Raw genomic sequence first — 19,598 nt, 5'->3', positions numbered from 1 at the left:
ACTCTTATGCGTAAAAAAGGAAAAGGGAGCATCCAAATAAGAAGAAAAGCAAATAGCAGCAAAAATATTACATCTCACAAATCTGAAACACACTTACTCACCTTCAGCCAAAGGAGGGGAGTCAGAAGATAAAGCTCCACGCTGGATAATGCTTTTGAGTAAAGGAAACTAATGGGAGGTGGGGGGTTTAAAAAGCCTGAATAGAGCGAAAAAAGGGAACAGAGAGTTGGCAGAGGAGAGCCACTCGCTGTCAAGAAGCAGCTAAATCTAGATCCAACGCTAAGTCACTTCTAACAAGATCAAACAAGTCATCAGCTGTAACTTTCAGGCTCGTTCAATAATCCTTTAAAGGGCTGGTCCGTGCATTATTGAACAGCACTATATGCTGAGGGAGACACGCTGCAGTGGTGGGTCGATTGCAGACTGGGGCTTGTAGCAGATCTAGTCTCGGGGGGGGGGGGACTTGTATTACAGGTTTTATTGTTATGTGTTTGCTTTTATGTCAAAGTGTTCATAAACACATGTACTGGAAAAAAACTCTTCTTCCGCAGACACGCTCTCTTCATTCAATTCAGTTTTATTTATATAGACCCAAGTACCAACAAATTTCATCTCAAGGCACTTTACAGTGTTTAAGACCTTACAAAATATATCTGTATACAGAATTATATAGAAATCATCATTCTTAAATCATTAAACGTCCATCAGTTCTCCTGCGTCCATGCTCGACGTCTCAGACGCAGCTGAAAGCAGAGGGAGCATTTCTCCTCAGCGCGATTATGATATTATCAACGCAGTCTGCTCTCTGCTGCTCGGCTCTGATGGGTTTTCTGTTGGCGGTGCCAGGGAAAGCCACATCGAGTTGAACTTTGATCACACAACAGGGCTTTGTTGTGTGTTCAAAGCCTGCTCTGGGATGGGGAATCCAGCTTAGAGCCAGATCATTTTTGCCTCTACACCAAAACCAGCATCTGGAGCTTTGACAGTACCAAAGGACTTTTTTTTAAATCACAGTAGACCTTTGTTGCAACTACACTTGTTCCAGAGCTTTATGTGATGTAATTTGTATTTACTGTAAGATGTTATCCATGCTGATGAGGTGGCATCCACATTTCACAATGTCTGCGTAACTGACTGTCCAGTAAGTTACTGTTTCGTGTTGGTTTTCCATTCTAGCACAGCAAATGTCCTTTAAAGTAATAACATATTTCAACAAGGAATAGGAGTTGATGCAGATGTAAGAAAAAACAGGCCCTTTATTTCTAGCTAATATGTTGGAGACTGACATTTTCATAGACAGATTGTACTCAATGAAAGTCAGCCTCCTTTCTATCAAGGTCAAAGGTCAAAGGTCTGCATTTGCAGTAAAAGGAAACCGAGTTAAATGGGAATTTGGTTGTAAAAACGATGTTAACCACTGTTTACAAGTAAAATACAAAGCTGCTACATTTTGTGTGTGTACTGCTAAACAAGGGAGGCCACACACACACAGATCATACCTTCACAATCAGTATAATGTGTATTCATCACAGGATGCGTCCTATAGCATGGCTCGTGACTGACAAGCATTGATTAACCTTTTACACAGTTAACAGATGACACACGAGTCTGTTTACTGTAAATGAATGCACCACTATTAAACTATAAGTAGAGGCAGCAGACAGCTGAGCGCCAGCTACAGATGAGGATCTATGGTTAGTCTGCATAGACACCACAACTGAAAGCCTCAGCTTAAATAATGCAAATGTCGTTAGCATGTTGGTTCCCACGTGGTGATGTGGGAACTAACTTCTGAACCTGGCATTTTTCCTGTTATTAGTAATGAACATAGCAAGTGATGATAAAGAGCACACGGAGAGGGCAGTGCCAGACTTTAGCCGAGTTTATTTTTATTCACATTTCAAAGATTCTCATGGCAGCATATTCTTCTGCCTGTACATGCGAAACATCCCACAGATATCTCAAATCCATAGAGGGGGAAAAAAAAACCAACATCTTTTTAAAAAAAATCTCATTGTAAGACCATCATGTTCAAAAGTAAATCAGGGGTAAAAACCCACATGAGGGTAAGACTGTGGAAGAAAAAGATAGAAAAGCAGCATTTAAACTTTGGAGGAGAAAAGTGTCTTCTGATACGACAGTGTCATGTGCTTTAATTGTGTGTGTGTGTGTGTGTGTGTGTGTGTGTGTGTGTGTGTGTGTGTCTGTGTGTGTGTGTGTGTACTGTCTCAGAGCAGGCACATTAGCAGTTGAAGACACACCATTAGCATTAAAGGAGCTACAGAGCAGACAACAGAAGGTGCGGCCATTCGAGTTCACCACACCAAGATATGACGTTTCCACTGAAAGATTTTTTCCCTGGGAACAGGACGGGAGACTTTTGAGGAACTCAGATCCCTGTCTTGCATTTCTATCAAAGGAACCAGGGTCTTAATTTAGCTCAGGGAAATAGTTTCCCTACCAAGTGTGCATGCTCGGGAGTGGTTCTTTCCAGAAGTACAGGTGGGTGGAAGGGAGTGGAGACTATTAACACAGACACCGCGGCTATTTGAACTTGTGTCCCACTTCCCTTAAATTCAAATTAGGCTTTGGCATCATCTTCCTAAAATAGGGAAAGAAAGGAGCGGCGGTGGTCGAGCAAGAGAGTGAATAAAGAGAGAGAGGGCAGCAGTAAGGTATAGAGAACAAAGCTAGTCAATTAAAGAAAATTAACTAGAATACATTTGATTGTTTTCTGATAAGATACAAGATAAATCAGAAATAAACCACCAAACACTTAGCAGATGATTTAGACAAGGTCTCTGGGGTTTGATTTCTTTTTCATTCATTCATTAGATTTATTTCAAACATCAACAGCAGTGAATCCAAAGAACATGACCATTTTTTCCCCTTTTGATTTAACACTGTACCACCAGCAGGTTTAAATCTGCATGATCAATGTTTCTTTCTTAAGATTTGGGCTAAATGCAAAATGAAAAAGCACAACAGGGACTAAGTTCCAAAAAAGTTCCTGAGCAAAGTTCCTCTGGTTCTAAAATAGCAGAACCTTTTGGTGGAATCACACCAAAGACAGACAAGCAGGCAGAAGATCAGAGAGGGCATTAAAACATTCAAAACAGACTGCCTGCGTTGTCAATGACTTGTCTTCCTACTACAGACAGCCCAGGCTTTGTTTCTATACAGTTGTACACACACACACACACACATATATATGTAATCCATGTGTACTAAAAAATAGAACTGTGTGTGGACTTTCTCCCTCTCAGACTCACGCTCGCTCGCTCTCTCTCTCTCTCTCTCCTGTGGTTTGGAGGGATTGTTGCCTCTCCACAGATCCGGCTGTGTTGTAGGGAACATAAATATAAATACCAACATGTTTCCGAGGAAGCTTCCAGAGGGTGCTGGGTAAACTGCCACCAAAAACCACAACATTTAAGGCCTTTTTTGAATGAGGACATGTAGTTTAACTGTATATACACAGAGTGATTAGCAGGAAGCTGGATTGCACTAAACTTTTTTTTTTTTTAATCTCCCTTCATTCCATTCATAAGCTCGTCTAGTCATCTGTCCAAGATAAAAACAGCAGTCAGCTACAATGGAAAAAAGCTTAAGAACAGATAAAAACACCCATATTAGAAAACCCCCAACTGGTGTAAACAAAACCCTTGCAGCATCATATTTTTGACCTGTTCATAGTCATCGTCATCTTCTGCATCCTTAGCAGGCGTCTCATGTTTATCAGTTTGGAGGCTGATTACCATAAGAACAAATGAATCTCAGGTTCTGTGTGTGGTCACTGGTACTGGAGGTAGTTCTTCAGAGTCTGCGGCAGTGGGAGTGTGTCAATGTGATGGATGCGCTCTCTCCCCAGAGCCAGTCGAGCTACTCGTCTGCACAGGTCCATTAGGGGGAGGGGTTCCGCTGTGGGGAACAACACAAAGGAGATACACGGTCAGGGTCCAAACACTAACAAAGTCCACGCTCTGATTTAGTCTGTTTACAACTGAAGCATATTTATACACCTGCATCAAAATGTGGTGACATGTTCTTATGTTCAGATGCAGCAGATCCAGAGATGTTTACTTCTCAATGCTGCCCACCTTATCAACAAAGTATAATCGACTGGCAACAACTTGATTTGTCGTTTAGTTTCAGACTTTAAAACTTTACATACGTAAACCTGAGAGTACACAGAGTTCCCTTTTAAAATTACAACCAAGTGAGTGTGAACAACAACATTTTGGTATTACATTAGATGACATTGTCTGATAAAGCATAACAATGCAAATTAGGTGTAAGCAGTACTACAACTACTTTATTTCACTTTTTAATGGCCACATGAACAGAGTCTGTGGAGAATGTTTGTGAACAGGATGGGCGAAAAATGTTCAGTACACAGTGTCAGCAGCTCGACGTGTAGGCAGATGATTAACGCACAATAGGCAGAATAATCTTAATTAGAGCTGCATGCAGCACAATACAGGATCCTCTATGCAGCTCTTCAGGATTTTAAAATTAGAAAAACAATTTTAAAAGCTGTTGGTGAAGGTGTTTGTTTTGAGCAAAGGGTTGATATGCAGAGGGGAAAAACAAAAACAAAACAAACTATGGACCAATAGATGAAATCAAACATAACGCAGGCATAATTTGAGCTTGCAGCTAAAGTTCAGTGACCTTACAGACCAAAGGTTGTAAACAAAAATTTACCGACAATGTCTACTTCCCTTTTTCAGCAGTGCTTTCAATTCACTGCTCACTCTAACCACACTGCAAGGGGAAGGAGAAGCAGCAGGTAACAGTATTAAAATGTTCACACTACACAGACATGTCATCACTACTGTCACTACTTCCCACCCACCAATTTTGGAAGCAAGAGATGTCTATATGCATATGAGACACACTCTTAACTGCTGCCCCTTTATGGATCGTCAAGCTGCTCCACCTGGAAACACCATCTGGTGGAGCAGAACTCCTGCTGCTCAGAGTCCAGTTACAGACTGTGTGAAGGACATGAGCAGTGGCATTTACAAACATAATTTATGTGATTTTGCACTGTACTCATCTTGATGTGATACTTAGTTTTCTTGTTAATCTAATTTAATTATGCATGATTTGGAAAAAAAAGATTCCAACTATAGTTTGCAAAATAAAAATGCATTTGCCAGTGCCAATGCAGCATTTGTTTAAAACACACACCCACCCAATGTTAATATAAACACGCTTGCATACCTTCCAAACAAGCCTCCTCTGTGACTGATTGAGCCATTTCTCTCTGCAGTCTATTAAAAGTGCACCTCATCGCCACAAACTAAAGTCTCCCACCAAACAAATATAAAAACCATCAGTAAAGTCTAGTCTAAGGTGTGTTCAGCGAACCGGTGCAAACCGAGGCTGTCGAGATACCTGAGGCATTCCTCTGGGCCTGAATTGCTGCTCTTGTGATTACATGACCGCTGCATGACGAACTCACACATGTAGCTAGAACGTAGCACAAAAATAAGAACAATATTCACTCAGCTTAGATCACGATGCTAAATTAAGTCAGACTGGCACAGAAATCAATTAATGTCTCTATTAGATAAAGAAACGATTCGTAAATCTACTTAGATTAAGACCTCCTTGGTTTGTGATGTCATCTGCAACTAAGGATGAACTTTTCCAAGAACATCCTCTACTGAATTCCTCTGCTGTGGTCTGGTTAGTGACCTTTGCAACAGCAGCGAGGGGAAATAATGAAATTCACCAGTGAACAGCGGCTGCCAGGCTGTATAAAGAACAGGGTACAGCTATCTGGACGCCATGTGCTTAATGAAAAGCCTTTGTAAGAGCACCATGGGGACATGTGGCAGGGTGTGAATTCATTTGTAGTCACATCAATATGGTAAGTGCACCAAGTCATAAAGAAGTGTTGAACGAACTCTGACTGAATGCAGACAATGAGCAGCGATGTGTGCAATCACGCTGTACAGCTGATAATTCTTCACAATAACTACAGAAGTACTTGGCAGGACAATCACATCACAACCTTTCAACATCTCATTACCCTCAGTCTGCAAAAGCAAGCCCATACGCTTACAAGATGAGAAACTAAAACTAATACAACTGGCAGAACAATCAAGTCTCCGTTCATCCTGCAAATTGTATCTGAGCCCCGATCTCTCAAATACAGGACCACAAGTTCACACTTGGAAAAAACTGGAACCCTAAGTGATAGCTGTACTTTCTATTCGGCACCTGTCAATCAAGACTAACCTCAAACAGCACAGCCCCCGCATAGTGGTAGTTTCCATAGTAACCAGCTCCTTACACCAACACTGTGTGATGTCACTGGACTGGGAGGGTATAATCGCATATGCACACGTGTCCAGAAGTGCTGTGTGTTGTTGAATTGAAATGCTCAGGCAAATGCCGCTGTTTAGTATAAGACAGCAATGAGGGCGGAAGAAAACTAGGATCTCTGCAAATGTTCAACTCTAAAATAAGGAGCCCCATCACTGGAGCACATTCCACTAAGCTGCAGTTAAAATAAAATTAATTTAGCTGGACTAGAATCAAAACTATGTTTTAGATATAGAAAAGTACTACAATTGTACGGTAATTAGTTTCTAGAAAAGTGAGTATATTCTGTGTTTTTATTATCTATAAAAAGTGTCCATATACAGTAAATCAGGTTTCCTCTCCATGAATGTACCCTTTTAATTACTGCATCAGAAAAGTATCACTTAAAGTGCAACACCTTCATTACGTTCAAAGTGAAACATGCCTGCTGATGCTACTACAAATAGTAGCATTACTCTGACAGTCCTCTCCTGAGGGAGATGATGGCATGATGTTGCTGGAAACGTGCTGAAAACCAGCCAATCCCTACTGCTACAAGCTGGTCTCCATGGTAAAGGGTTGCCTGGGGCAACAAGTGGTCCTGTCATGACAGTGGTGATGAGCACTAACAGGAGGTACATACTGTCCATCAACTGGTACAAGTGACTTACAGTGTATAAGTGGTATAACCATGCTGTGATTCAAATCAGTGTCAGGTTTGTCTCAATGGGAACATAGTGTGGTTACTTCATTAAATGTGGCATTAGGCTACTTTACATGCGTTATAGATTTTTTTTTTCCTGATACATATTCTTATTTTTGTCTTGAGCTCCAGGATGTCTGCTGCTGGTAACATTAGAACACTCTGCCATTTGTGAATATTATGTTATGCAGAATGTATACAACTTTAAGGTAACACTTACTAATGAGCTGAACTAACTCACTTCAACATTATCGTGTTTCCAGGCTAGTAAAGATTTCCCTGTGAAAAGGCCCCATTCATTAAATCCCCATATTAGGTTTTTTTTTTCTTAACTTGACTATAATTTCCATTATGGCACTGAAACAAAACTCTGTGCTTATTTAAAACAGCCTGTATGCCATCTATCAGCAGATGAAAATCCTAAATGACGCAAACTGCACAGGAAGGTTTAATATTTAATCCACACTAATTAGCTGAAAGCATTTCAGTTAGGTGAACAGTGAAGCTTTTTGCTCGTTTGCTCTTCATCTTTCCTCCTCCCTCCAACCAATCATGTAACTGTCTCCCTGCACTTTCTCTTTCCTGTCAAGCATTCAAGGGTTTTTGTAATGGCCAGACTAGTTTCTGACATATCTATGGCACACTGAATAGGAGATGGAGTGTGGGAAAATGTTGTTCAGGATGACTTACTGCCTGATGCACTGTTGGACTACAGAGGCACACTGGATGGGAAACACACACACACAACACACACACACAAACACACACACAAACACACACAAACACACACACACACACACACACACACACACACACACACCTAACACACACCTAACACACACCTAACACTTATTCGAGAACTAAGGAAGAGGAGGTACATTTTGGGACAGCGGTGCGCCAGATAGTCTGCCTTCACACAGGTGAGATGGCTTATAGAGTTCCCTTCACACTCTTGCCCACAGCCCAATGAATTTCTTGTAAGGGGGATGGGGGGTGTACACCCAAAAGCTCACTATGCGAGACAGCATGACCCACTTATGTCCTATTTAGGAACAGGGGGGTTAAAAAAAAAAAAAAGGTCCAGTCTTTTTTGGCACATGTTCCACTTTACTATGTTTAACTCCACCTCCTCCATTCTGCATTCCCTTCATTACGGGTGATGTACCTAGACAGTAGACAGAGTGCAGACTTCCAGAAAAGCCTATCTAATATATTAGCATAAAACAGTTCGGGCTGTCTGACCTAGTTATACGATGACACGTTTATGTCTATGTATACCAATCTTAAGTTGAGGACACACCTTCAGTCCCAAAATGTTGTTCACTAAAAAGGTGAATGAAGAGAAACAGGAGGTTAAAGTAATAGACAGAATTAGATCAACGATGCGCGAGATAAATAAAATTGGAGCAGAACACGGAAGTGCACAAAACATCCAATCTGTGAATCATTCATAGTCCACGGTAGTTTTAACAGTTTAACATTAAACTCCTGTTAAAACTGAATACAAGCAAAATGTGAAAGTTGTTAAAATAAAAACGCTTTAATTTGAAATTGCAAGGAAGTAACCCACTGAATGGTTGCAGCTAGCTTATCAATGATATGAACATAAGATGCCGAGTAAGAAACTTGTTCAGATGTTCAATAAGATGTTAAATAATCATTTCCATTTTCTTACAACAAACATTATGTTTTCATTACACTAGCCCTTCAATTCACATCACCATAATGTGCACATTTCCCTCAGTCACAGTTAAATGTCATGAACTGGATCATTATTAAAACACTCATGTTCTAATAAATAATAATATAATAAAAGTGCTGCTGTCCTGCAGCTTAAGAACAACTGAGGCTTGAACTCTTACATACAAACTGAGTTATATACTTATTAATATGATTGTCCACCGTCTGATCACGGTTTAGTTTGTGGTCCAGTTCCCATTAAAACTAACTCAACACACAAAACCATCTGAATTCAGCTGTTGGCTTCTGAACTTCTTGTTAACAAATGAAGTTGTTAACAGAGTCTTTCTAATGTTAATTCAAGAGCACATTTTTGTGAGTTTCTTCATTTTTTAAATAAAAATACCAACTCAAAGTTATAAAACCTGTAGTCGAACAATATAGCAGAATTTATTCTTTCTTAGCTGGCAGTAGAAATTCTCAGTGCACACATCTCACATGGTCTAACCATAACTGTATAACAAAATCTTCCAGCAGCTTAATGTTCATATGACCACTGTGACTAATATTGAACAGAAGGATAGTTCAAAAGGTAGAAAAGGAACCAGAAGGAACCAAGGAAAACAAAACAGATACTCACTGACCAAAAAGATAAAAGACAACAGTGTCCATTGGAACGGTATGTCTATTTATGAATGAAAGTCAAAGACCGAGCAGCTTTTTTTTCTTTTTTTTTTTTATTTGAAGAGAAAAAGAAAATTGCAGTTATCTATAATGCATGCTGACAGGCTATAATGCTTCAAGGAGAATGTCTTTTGGATAGATCAAGTAAAATTTAGAACATGAGCTCTGCGTTCACAGAAGGGATAAAAAGCTTTAAAAATAAAAACACACACCAGCTTCATTGTGAAACTGAGGACCTTCAGTTTTGTTTTGGTGTGGCTTTGCTGTGTCTGGCACAGTAAGGCACAAAGAAGACCACAAGATTATCAAGGCATTTAGGAGAAAAACACACCGTCTGGCTCCAACCAGATAATAGCCCAAAACATACATCTAAAAGCCCCAAGGGCGAATGAGAAGAAAACAGTGGACAGCCCTGACGTGGCTTGCTACAAGTGCTGATTTTACTTTAATTGGAAATCTACAGAAAGAGCTGAGAGAAGGTCCCCATCAAACCTAAGACACCCGGACCCATGAGCTCAAGCAAGAGATGTGAAATACAAGAGGTGACAAAAAGAAAAGCACTTTGATAGCATGGTGAATATCTCAAAAGGGTGTGGATACCAACTCCTTTGGCCACTTCAGTAACACAGCTGATCACACTCTAAGTTCAAGTTAAAGCTGACAACTATGCTGTGAATTTAACGAAATAGTGTTAACCTGTTAACCACTTTGGAAAACAGCCCATTTGCATAGGGCAAGCCATTGGCAAACAAACTTTTTACACCACCCACCTAGCCACAAAAAAGCGTAACTGTTTCCACAGCAACCTGCTGCCACAATTGAAAGTATGAAGTATGCGTTTTGAAGAGGAAGATGATGAAATCGCAAAAGACAGTACAAAAGAGACTGGAGGGAGGAGATGAAACAATGAGAGCCGGAGTCAAATAGGGTTCATTTGCAAATAGGGGAGTGCAGTCATGTCAGCAAAGTATGTGAACTACTTCCTCTTCCTCTGTTTTTTGCAGGTGTACATGAGCTCAGCATGTTGCTATTAGGACAACAAGGCTACTGTGGTGTCATGAGATGTCTTGTGGTGAAAAGAAAGATGTCTTTGCAATAACAGGAGGACAGTGGCAAACTGCTTTCTCCATTGTTTGTGCTTTGTATAAAAATCATGTCTCTGCAAGGTTGGTTTCCAATGTCTCTGGAACGAGGGGCCAAAAGACTAAAGTGTTCAGTGAAACTCAGGAAGGATGAGAAAACTGCATTAATGCAGGGTATTAAGGCACAATACGTACAGGATAGAAAGCTGTAAGGATACTTATCTGTCTTTGGTTCCCAGGGAGTAAGAAATGGAAAATAAAAGCATGTAAGCAGGAGGGAGAGGGTGGGAAAAAAAAAACATGAATAGACTGCAAGACAAGTGAAAAGATGAGAGTCTAGCTGCTATAAGAGGATGTACAAAAGCAAAATGTGGGAACAAGGGAGCACCATCATCTCTAGACATACACATTGATGCCGCCATTCTTCTTGATATCACATAGAGGGGTGCCTTGTGCATGATTGAATTCTCGTGTGCATTTTGCCAGCACACGAGCTCTTTAAAGATTAATAGCTTTCAAACTAAACTCATTTCATATGCATCTACTGTACTAGGCACGTGTGTCCTCTTTGAGCTTATCCCACATGGGTTCACTGTCCTGATGCAACACTAGACAGTGTGAGGGTTCAGCGTTTCACCCAGGGACACTTAGACAGCCAGTAGGAGTCGTGCCACAAACCGCTGACCTTTGAGTTTATGGGCAACCAATACTGAGGAACAACAACCCCACATACTAGGCAAGAGTATCACCGTCTTGATTAATGTACTAGTTTATCATTTTGTTTAAATAATTAAGCAAAAAGATAATGGATTTAAGAGATGTTGCAAGTTGACACTCATTAGAAAATTCCAGTAGCAAAGTTTTTTGACAAATCTCCGGTTCATTAGTCCAGGAAAAGAAAAAAGAAAAGAAGACAGGACTTCAACTAGCTTGTGTGAAAACCACCATGCAGAAACAGTATAAAAATGTAAAGAACACCAAAAAGAGGATAAAGCAGGTCATTTAGCAATTTCCTCAACATATGCTGCGTCCACAGAGTGTTACACACACACACACACACAGTCATGTAGACTTACGTGTCATTTATTTGATTTTGAGTTCATTCTGCATTTTCACCACAATCGCACAATTAGGCTAATACATATTCACAGAGTTATGAATTTAAAATCAAGTGCAGATATTTTTTAAAAGCCTGTGCATCACATACACTGGAGCTGGTCATCCTGCCCCAATCTTTTTCTATCAATAGTATGCATTCCCTTCAGCAACAATACATTTTGAGATGTGTCGTTTTTTCCACTTTCACACCACAGCTGAAAATATGCACACTGTCAATTCGATAGATGACCTCACTCGATGAGGCGTAAAAGCTGTGACACACCAAGATGTTGGCCAGCAAGCTGTTAGCTTTTTTTGGGCTTGTTTTGTTCCACACTCAACACTTGTTACCCAAATAAATACACTGCATCACGAGTGATCCCAGCTGATGAGATACTAGTAAATCAAAAACCTTCTGACATTTACATTTTCACATATATCCCACCGGAGTAATATCTAGTGTGCATCTGAAAACAGTTTACGTAACCCAGTATCCCAGTAACAACCCATTTCTTTCAACTCTCACAGACTTTGCTCTGAGCAGGAAATGGCTATCTATGGTTTTAAAACAACCATATAGGCAGCTCAGGAACATATTGAAATATGTCTCCCTCTAACTAAAGCTGAAACACACTCTAATATCATGCACACGCAGGCTGTTGAATCACACACACTTAACATTTCCCATTAAGCAAGGCCAGACACTGAGTTCAGAGACACACTGGGACAACCTTCAGCGTTCCTCCTCTACTGGCAGCTGTCCACCAGTACACAAATACACACATGGCTCACAGCCATGGACACGGTGTCCATGCCTCACTGTCGGCAACACCCCCAGTCTGCTTTGGGTCTTTGTACAACATGCAGGCCAGAGAAGGAGGGAGGACTGAGGGTTATTACACAACCATGCTGGGCAGTTGTCATGTTGAGATGACTCTTCTTGTTGGAACAATGACATTTAACAGGAAAGATCGCCTGGGAGAGAAACATGGAGAAGGGAAAGCCTGCACACACAAATGTACTGGACTTTTTGACTTTAGGACAGTGGTCAAATAAATGTTCCAGTCAGCTCCATCAAAGAGTTGGATACTGTTTTCCTCTTTTTCCTCCAAATGTGTGTTTGTGTTGGAGTTTGAGAGCAAATCAGAAGAATAAAATCTGTACTTGGAGAACGTGTTTAGGCTGCTTTCCATTGGTAAACAAAGCAGCAGTCCCTCTCATTGTGGGCTTTTTATAGATCAGTGCAGACAGAAATGTGCACTGCATATTCATCCACTGTGTAGCACAGATGACAAATCTGTAAGGAATGTCTTCTCTGTCTGCCCATAAACCCTCATGTAAATTTCTCGAAAGCCAAGACCAGGTGTAAGTATTTGGAAATTAGTTACACCAGCGCCATAGAAGAGTATACTTGTTGAAATTGTAAAATGATCCCCCATATTTCACAGAAATGTAACGGTAAAGATATAATTTCAGACTGCATGACTGACTCTCTCATCTTCTCTTATTTCCTTCTAGTCCTACAATGGGTCACACATCTCACCCTGGTACTTTTCAGTCCTGATGAGTAGGTCTGAATATAATTCTATGTTGAATCTACTTTACAAACATAGTATTTCCACACAGTAAAAAATTACCTATAACATCCCCCTCTCCACATTTCTTTAGTGACGCAAAGCAGCACAACCCAAGCACTATGCTTTATGTTAGGAAACTGTTAATATGAAGCTACATGAGTCATTCAAAGTAATTTCTAGTTATAAATAGAACTTCAATCTGTGCCTGCATGTTTACTAAAAATCTATGAACACTCAGCAGTGAACATATCTTACAAAGCTGCCTCAAGTGTTGTGATTATGAAGGAATATGCTGAACTTATATGGGGATTATGCTGCAAACTTCAGTGGGATAAATCCATTTTTGACATCACACAAATATCGCCAAGAAATTCCAGCAGAATGACATTTTGCCATGTCTTGAACTAGTACTTTGACTTTTGGAATGGCTGCTGTAAATGGTACCATTTAACGTGTTTTGATACAGCTGATACAGTTAGTACAGTACCCCGTTAAACATTCATGACCTTTCATGTCATTATTGAACCCATCCAATAAACATGCAGCGTGCTGGTGGAAAAAGTAAGTGTTTAAATAACTGTTTCACCACCTTTAGCAGCATTCACTTCAAGCATGGTCTTCCTGTAGCTATTAATTAGACCTGCACAATGTCCAGAAGGACTTTTTGCCCATTCTTTACACAACACACACACAGCTTCTCTATTAGGCGGAGGTCTGGGCTTTGACCTTTTTTGGTCCAATCCAAAAGGTGGATTTTATGTCTCTGAAGTCATTCTGTAGCAAATTCACTTTGATATTTAGGCTCATTGTCTTGCTGCACTACTCTCCTTCTGAGCTTCAGCTTGCACGCAGCCACCCTGACATTATCCTGTGTAGGTTATCTTGATAAACCTGGAAATTAATTTTCCTCTCCACAATGGCAAGCAGTCCAGGTCAACATTAGATAAAGCAGCCCCTAATCATGATGCTCCCCACAGCATATTTAACCTTATTGAGAATTCTGCATTGTGCTTATGATCTTGGCTGTTCACCCACTTCTATACAGAGTAGCCATAATACCTAATGAATATCTAAACCCTCTCAAACTCAACCATTTAGCTCTAAATCACAATGCCATTCTTGTTTTATTGATTGGACTCAGGGTTTGAGAATACCTGACTCAGGTTGGCATTTACTGTGTCGAGAAGCCTAGTGTTTCATTTACCTTTTCCACCATCACATTGTATGTTAAATGGGTCTGTTCAATAAAGACATGAAAGACCAAGATTGTGTTTTATCATCTTAAGAATGTTGAATTTGTTCACATTTGTAATTTTTGTAAAGAAATCACATTTCATGACCAATTTATACAGAAAATCAGGAAATTGCGACTTACTTTTTCTTGCAACTATATGTTCTACAGCTGCACTACACAGAACACACAACACTATAACTCCAAACACGTAGCAAAAGGGGAGAACAGGTGTTGATAAAGATTAACTTTTACACTTTTTCCTCCATGACTTGCAATGTCATTCATCACAGCGGAACTAATGTTTTGTGCCAGCCATTAAAGTGCTATATGATTTTTGGGGAGTGATAAGTGGCATAGTTTTCACAACCTCTGCAGCTGCTTGTTAAATATTTTATCGTCAGCGTGTGTGTGTGTGTGTGTGTGTGTGTGTGTGTGTGTCAGTTGTTCAACTCACGATCTAGTCCATTGACGTAGCGAATAGACACTTCACAGTGCCCCCACACAGCACTGACGATAGGATAGAGTCTCTTGCCCTTTAGTCCTCTAAAAGCCACTCCCAGATACTGTCCATCTACCATAAAGCTCAGTGTTCCTTCATCCATATCTAGTATTACTGTCAGGGAGTCCGGAAGCACAAAAGACTCATCTGGCTCCAGGAAACTGGGGTATGTGGGTGCTGATGTGGAAGTGGGCCGGTTCTTTCCATCGTGGTAGAGTCTGTTTCGACCCAGGTCCCAACCCCAAGACTCAGAGTCCGAGCCCACCAGCGCTGTATAGCCCACTGAATGTAAAGGTGCTTCAGCAGTTGCGACACCCACAACAGCATGTGTGCCTCTCTGTCTGGCCGGCCAGTGAATCCTCCAGACGTGGAGTCCCCTAGTGTAGCCCACCTTACCTCGGATACAGTCTGTGCTCTGTGCTACAGGATGTCGGTGGAAGGTCAGCTTATCATCCTCCTTAACAAAGACATTTAGTGATCGGTCATCAGGATTCCAAGCGTGGTGAAGCTGTGTTTCAGTACTGGCTGGTGGCATGTCTAGCAGTAAGTCTAGCCTGGGAGGCCGACAGAAATCGGGGCCACGCAGTTCACGGCGTACAGGCCGATATGAGGGTTCCCCTCGTACATCCACTGACTTGATACTGCCTGAGATCTTCTGGCCCATGGCTGGGTAAGTCCAAGGAAGGAAGGGACAGAGGGAAGGGAGATGGATGGATCAAGGGTGGTAATGAGGGGGCAGCAGGTCCTGACGTTACCTCATGGGCGCAATAACAAAAAAGTGGGTCTTGGGTTGAAAGGTGCTGTTGGACAAACTTTTCTCAGCCAGGGGGAACAACACTCCTGAAAAAACACACAAATATAAAACATTGTAAATGTAGATGTAAATGTTTAAGTCAAACTCTATGTTGTTATAACATAACATTAAATTAAATTAATCCACAACTTTTTCTGAATCATTCCAAAATATGAAACGTTAAATCTTTTTCATTATATTACAATGAAACATTAACACAAACCAAACCAAAAAAACACAATGTGGACCTTTTACTGATGTTTGTTGAAAATATTTGCATAATTAACTTTTCTTTATTAACTTTAAGTTTAAAGACAGTAGAGGCAGAAATATGGCAACAGCACTGCTTTAAGCCCAGAGTGGGGAAAACGACAGTGAAGGAGAAATGAAGGATGAACTTCTTTTCACTTCTAGCACTTATCTGGAAAAACCATTTCAGCACTTCTGAGTGTGAATTTCTGTGTGTCACTTGATAGCTAGACAGTAATTTGAAAACTATTCATTAAAACAATAGATTGCTGCAGTCAAAACATGCATGCTGGCTTCCCACAGTACACTGACACCTAACAAGTTGAGAAAATGACACCTACCAAACATATTCATTATTAAAATTTAGTCTTCTCCATAGACCTTTCCATCAGCTCTGTGTTTACCAGCAGACAGTTATCAAATACTCTTGGCTGTGGAGGAAAATTAACCCTGTTTACTTTCCAACCATTACACTGGATACAGTTACAGGCCAGTAAAAGACTTCAAGCAATGTCTGTCTCTGTTCAGAGCACTTCACAGACGAACGTCTTTACAACCTGCCCCAGTATGCAGGGGGATTTTTGTCTAGGTCGTTACTGAAGGACAGCACTGTTCCAACTGTATCTTGGCAGGTGGAGGAATAAAGAGCGGAACTGGCACATTCAAATATGCAGCTAAGATATTGATTTATACTTGTTATATTATTACATTGCTCAAGAATTACATTCTAAAGCCGACAGACTGCCCGTGTGCTGCTCTACAACGCAGTACATGTCATTTACAAAGCTAAAGCATTCAAGATGTTTTATCTACACCATACACACGAGCAAAAGCAGTGGCAATCAATATTACGTTGCATTCTGTATTTCCTAGCACAACAAGTTTTCATGGTGATAACAGTGACACATATAATTAGAAGTTTGGGCTAAGCAGTTGTGACTGAAATATTTACCAAGCAGGAACCCCCCTATTGTAGTTTTTGTTGTTAAGGTTGTGCTGACATTTTGAATGACAACCAATCAGAACAGAGTGGAGTGGGGCTTTCAAGACACAGGAGAGCAAACATGTTTGGAGGCCAGGGGTGCTGTTGTCCTAGAGATATTATGACATATTTCCACCTTTAAAAATAAACTCTAAATGAAACAATATATGACCACTTTAAATATTTGTAGCTGTTGAGGAAATGGTTGAAGACGTGTATTTAGGGAGATACAAGTTCTGTGAGCAATAGAATAAATAATAAATAACCAACACTGACACAGAGAGGATTTGCTGAAACATGCCGCTACTTCCTCTGAATATACTCCTGCAAGTATACTCCCGCTTTCTCAGCCCATCCCTTTTTCACCAAGCAAACAATTGCCATGTTATTTATATTTCATAAGGCTTTTTAAGAAAATGAACTATGTATATGCTGGGCCTTCACAGCACACTGAAAGCCCAAATATATGTCTCACTGTAGAAAAGAGAAAGTCTGCCGAATCTGTTTCACTGACACCAATCGATTCTCTCACTCTTTCCTATGTGCAATCCCTCAAATGTGTTTCTTTACTCCCCTGTAGTTACCTAGGAAAGGACTCGACATGATTCCAGGGAAAGTACAGAACAACAGCTGGCACACCCACCAGAGGTAGCTTGAATCACATAAAAATCCTACGCATGCAGGACAAACTGAAACAGATGAAGATTGAAACAAGATAGATTTTTTTTTAACAAGTTGCTTTGCGCTTATGATGTCAAAGTAAATATGTTGTGCATTGTGGTGACATGAAATTAAGAAAATGTGATGAATGGGCAACAGCTCTGACAATAACGCACAACTCTCTACCCACTTTCTGGCACACAAAGACTTTGGCAGAACGCTATCTCATGACTGCAACCCGTGACGAGTGACAAACTCTCCCATTCGGTTTTAATTTATACCACCAGAGATGATGCATGGAGACATTTTAAGACAAATGAAAGGACAATTTTATCACACAGTATAATGCAGTCCCCAACAGAAAGATTAATTACAGTGGCTACTTAACACTCAGCTGGCATTTGTGTGCCTCTTTATGATACATGACATATACAAGTCCATACAGCTCATGTACAAAGATTTTGCTGGAATTTCCTCACACATTAATCATCAGTAGGGAAACAGTCAGCCAAACAATTAGGAGACAAGCGAGAGAGAGGGAAGATATGTGTAAAAACTTTTAGTTAGCCTTCTAGGTCTAGATTCATAGTGACCAAACTAATACCAAATACATACACAGACATTCACAGATGTCCTACAAGAACAATAGAATGACAAATATGTGATATTTTTGTACATGTTCTTCATTTGAGTTAACCATATGATGAAGAGTGGCACATTATTTAGAAAATATTCAGTCAACCTGTGGTGACAAAAAGAGAAATCGTTTCCAGCACTTTCACCTTCAATACTGTACAGATACTGCAGGTTTCTAGCTGCTACCACTAGCACAGCTTCTCTAGCTTGCAAACAAGTCTCTTGTGGTAACAATGGTTTAAACCCCTACGGCAAACAGTCGCTCTTGTCTGCCTTTCCAGTCGTTGCCCAATATAAGACCACAAAAGGAAGCATGGACACAGTAACTGCAATTTATATTTTATGGCAAAGATATGTTTCCACTTAAACTGGTGAGAAGTGTCTCATGAGCTAATTAAAGCTCAAAATTTCCCAAAACAGTGCTACCTCAGCTTTATATATAATGCAGGGGAAAGTGGAACCGCAGCTTCATAAATTAAAATGTAAGTAGTGTTGGGCAACTGGACAATGCCATCATCCACTGAAAATAAAATTAGTTAAATAGTATTAAAATAGTATTACTAATAATATTTTCTGTCTGCTTTGGAGAGGCAAAAAATAAAAAACGAAAAACATGAAATTCTAGATTCTGATCAGCAATTTAGGATTTCTGTTGTAGAGTGCAAGACAGAGTTATAGAAGGGATCTGTCAGCCCCTCTAAAAGAAACCCCTAGAGAATATTTGATACACACAGCAAACTTCAACTTCACCCAATTACTTGACCAGCAGTGTTGCTTGTGTCATCCTGTGGTAAGAGCCGTTCCTCAGTCAAACGTGTTCGTGCAATTCTAGACTTGATCGATTAATTCACCATAAATCTATACATGATACTAATGAATTTAATGTTCAACTATTTTTACAACCCAAATATCTCAGTATTTGCTGCTTTTTCAGAAGATATTTTGAGGGATCGGACCATTGGATAGAAGCTCAATTAAAAGACGTCTCTTTAGGCTGTAAAATGGCATAAGACAGAAACATGGTGACAGTTTTCTTCAACCCAAATAAATAATCAAGAAAACAATCCATAGATTAATCAATAGTGAATATAACTTGAAGCCCTAAATATATGTGACAAATATACAATCATTTAAATATACAGCCTATACAAGCAAGCGTGCCAAGCAATGATTTAGCAAAGAATTAATTTATTAAGCAAGTAGATGCAGATTTCAAGTCTGCAACAAGAACCAATCTCTGCAATAAACAGTTGTGAAAACCCTCCGAGTAGTTCCTGGAAACTTCAACCTTGCAACTGCGATTTGCACATGGACGCTCAGGACCAGTAGCCATAACAAAATGATCATTCATTTTAGATGAGTACTTCAAGACAGACATTTAGTAGAGCATAATTCAAAGTCAT

At 40.1% G+C, this 19,598-nt stretch overlaps 1 protein-coding gene across 2 annotated transcripts in view; it reads right to left on the bottom strand.

Moving 5' to 3' along the window:
* Nucleotides 1-1,864: 1,864 nt before the first annotated feature.
* The window catches only part of LOC113149890 (SPRY domain-containing SOCS box protein 4), a 35,630-nt gene continuing 17,896 nt past the window's right edge, over nucleotides 1,865-19,598 (bottom strand). For both annotated transcript variants that reach the window (XM_026342228.2, XM_026342229.2), the window contains 2 exons: nucleotides 14,831-15,715; nucleotides 1,865-3,921 (listed from right to left, as the gene is read on the bottom strand). In XM_026342228.2, coding sequence (XP_026198013.1) covers nucleotides 3,794-3,921; nucleotides 14,831-15,539 — 837 coding nt within the window. In that variant the 5' untranslated portion in view covers nucleotides 15,540-15,715 and the 3' untranslated portion in view covers nucleotides 1,865-3,793. The remainder of the gene's footprint in view (nucleotides 3,922-14,830; nucleotides 15,716-19,598) is intronic.

This window comes from Anabas testudineus, chromosome 13 (assembly GCF_900324465.2).
Source record: "Anabas testudineus chromosome 13, fAnaTes1.2, whole genome shotgun sequence".
Taxonomy (NCBI): Eukaryota; Metazoa; Chordata; class Actinopteri; order Anabantiformes; family Anabantidae; genus Anabas; species Anabas testudineus.
Note: the sequence above shows the minus strand (reverse complement) of the source record. Positions and strands in the feature narration are given on the sequence as shown.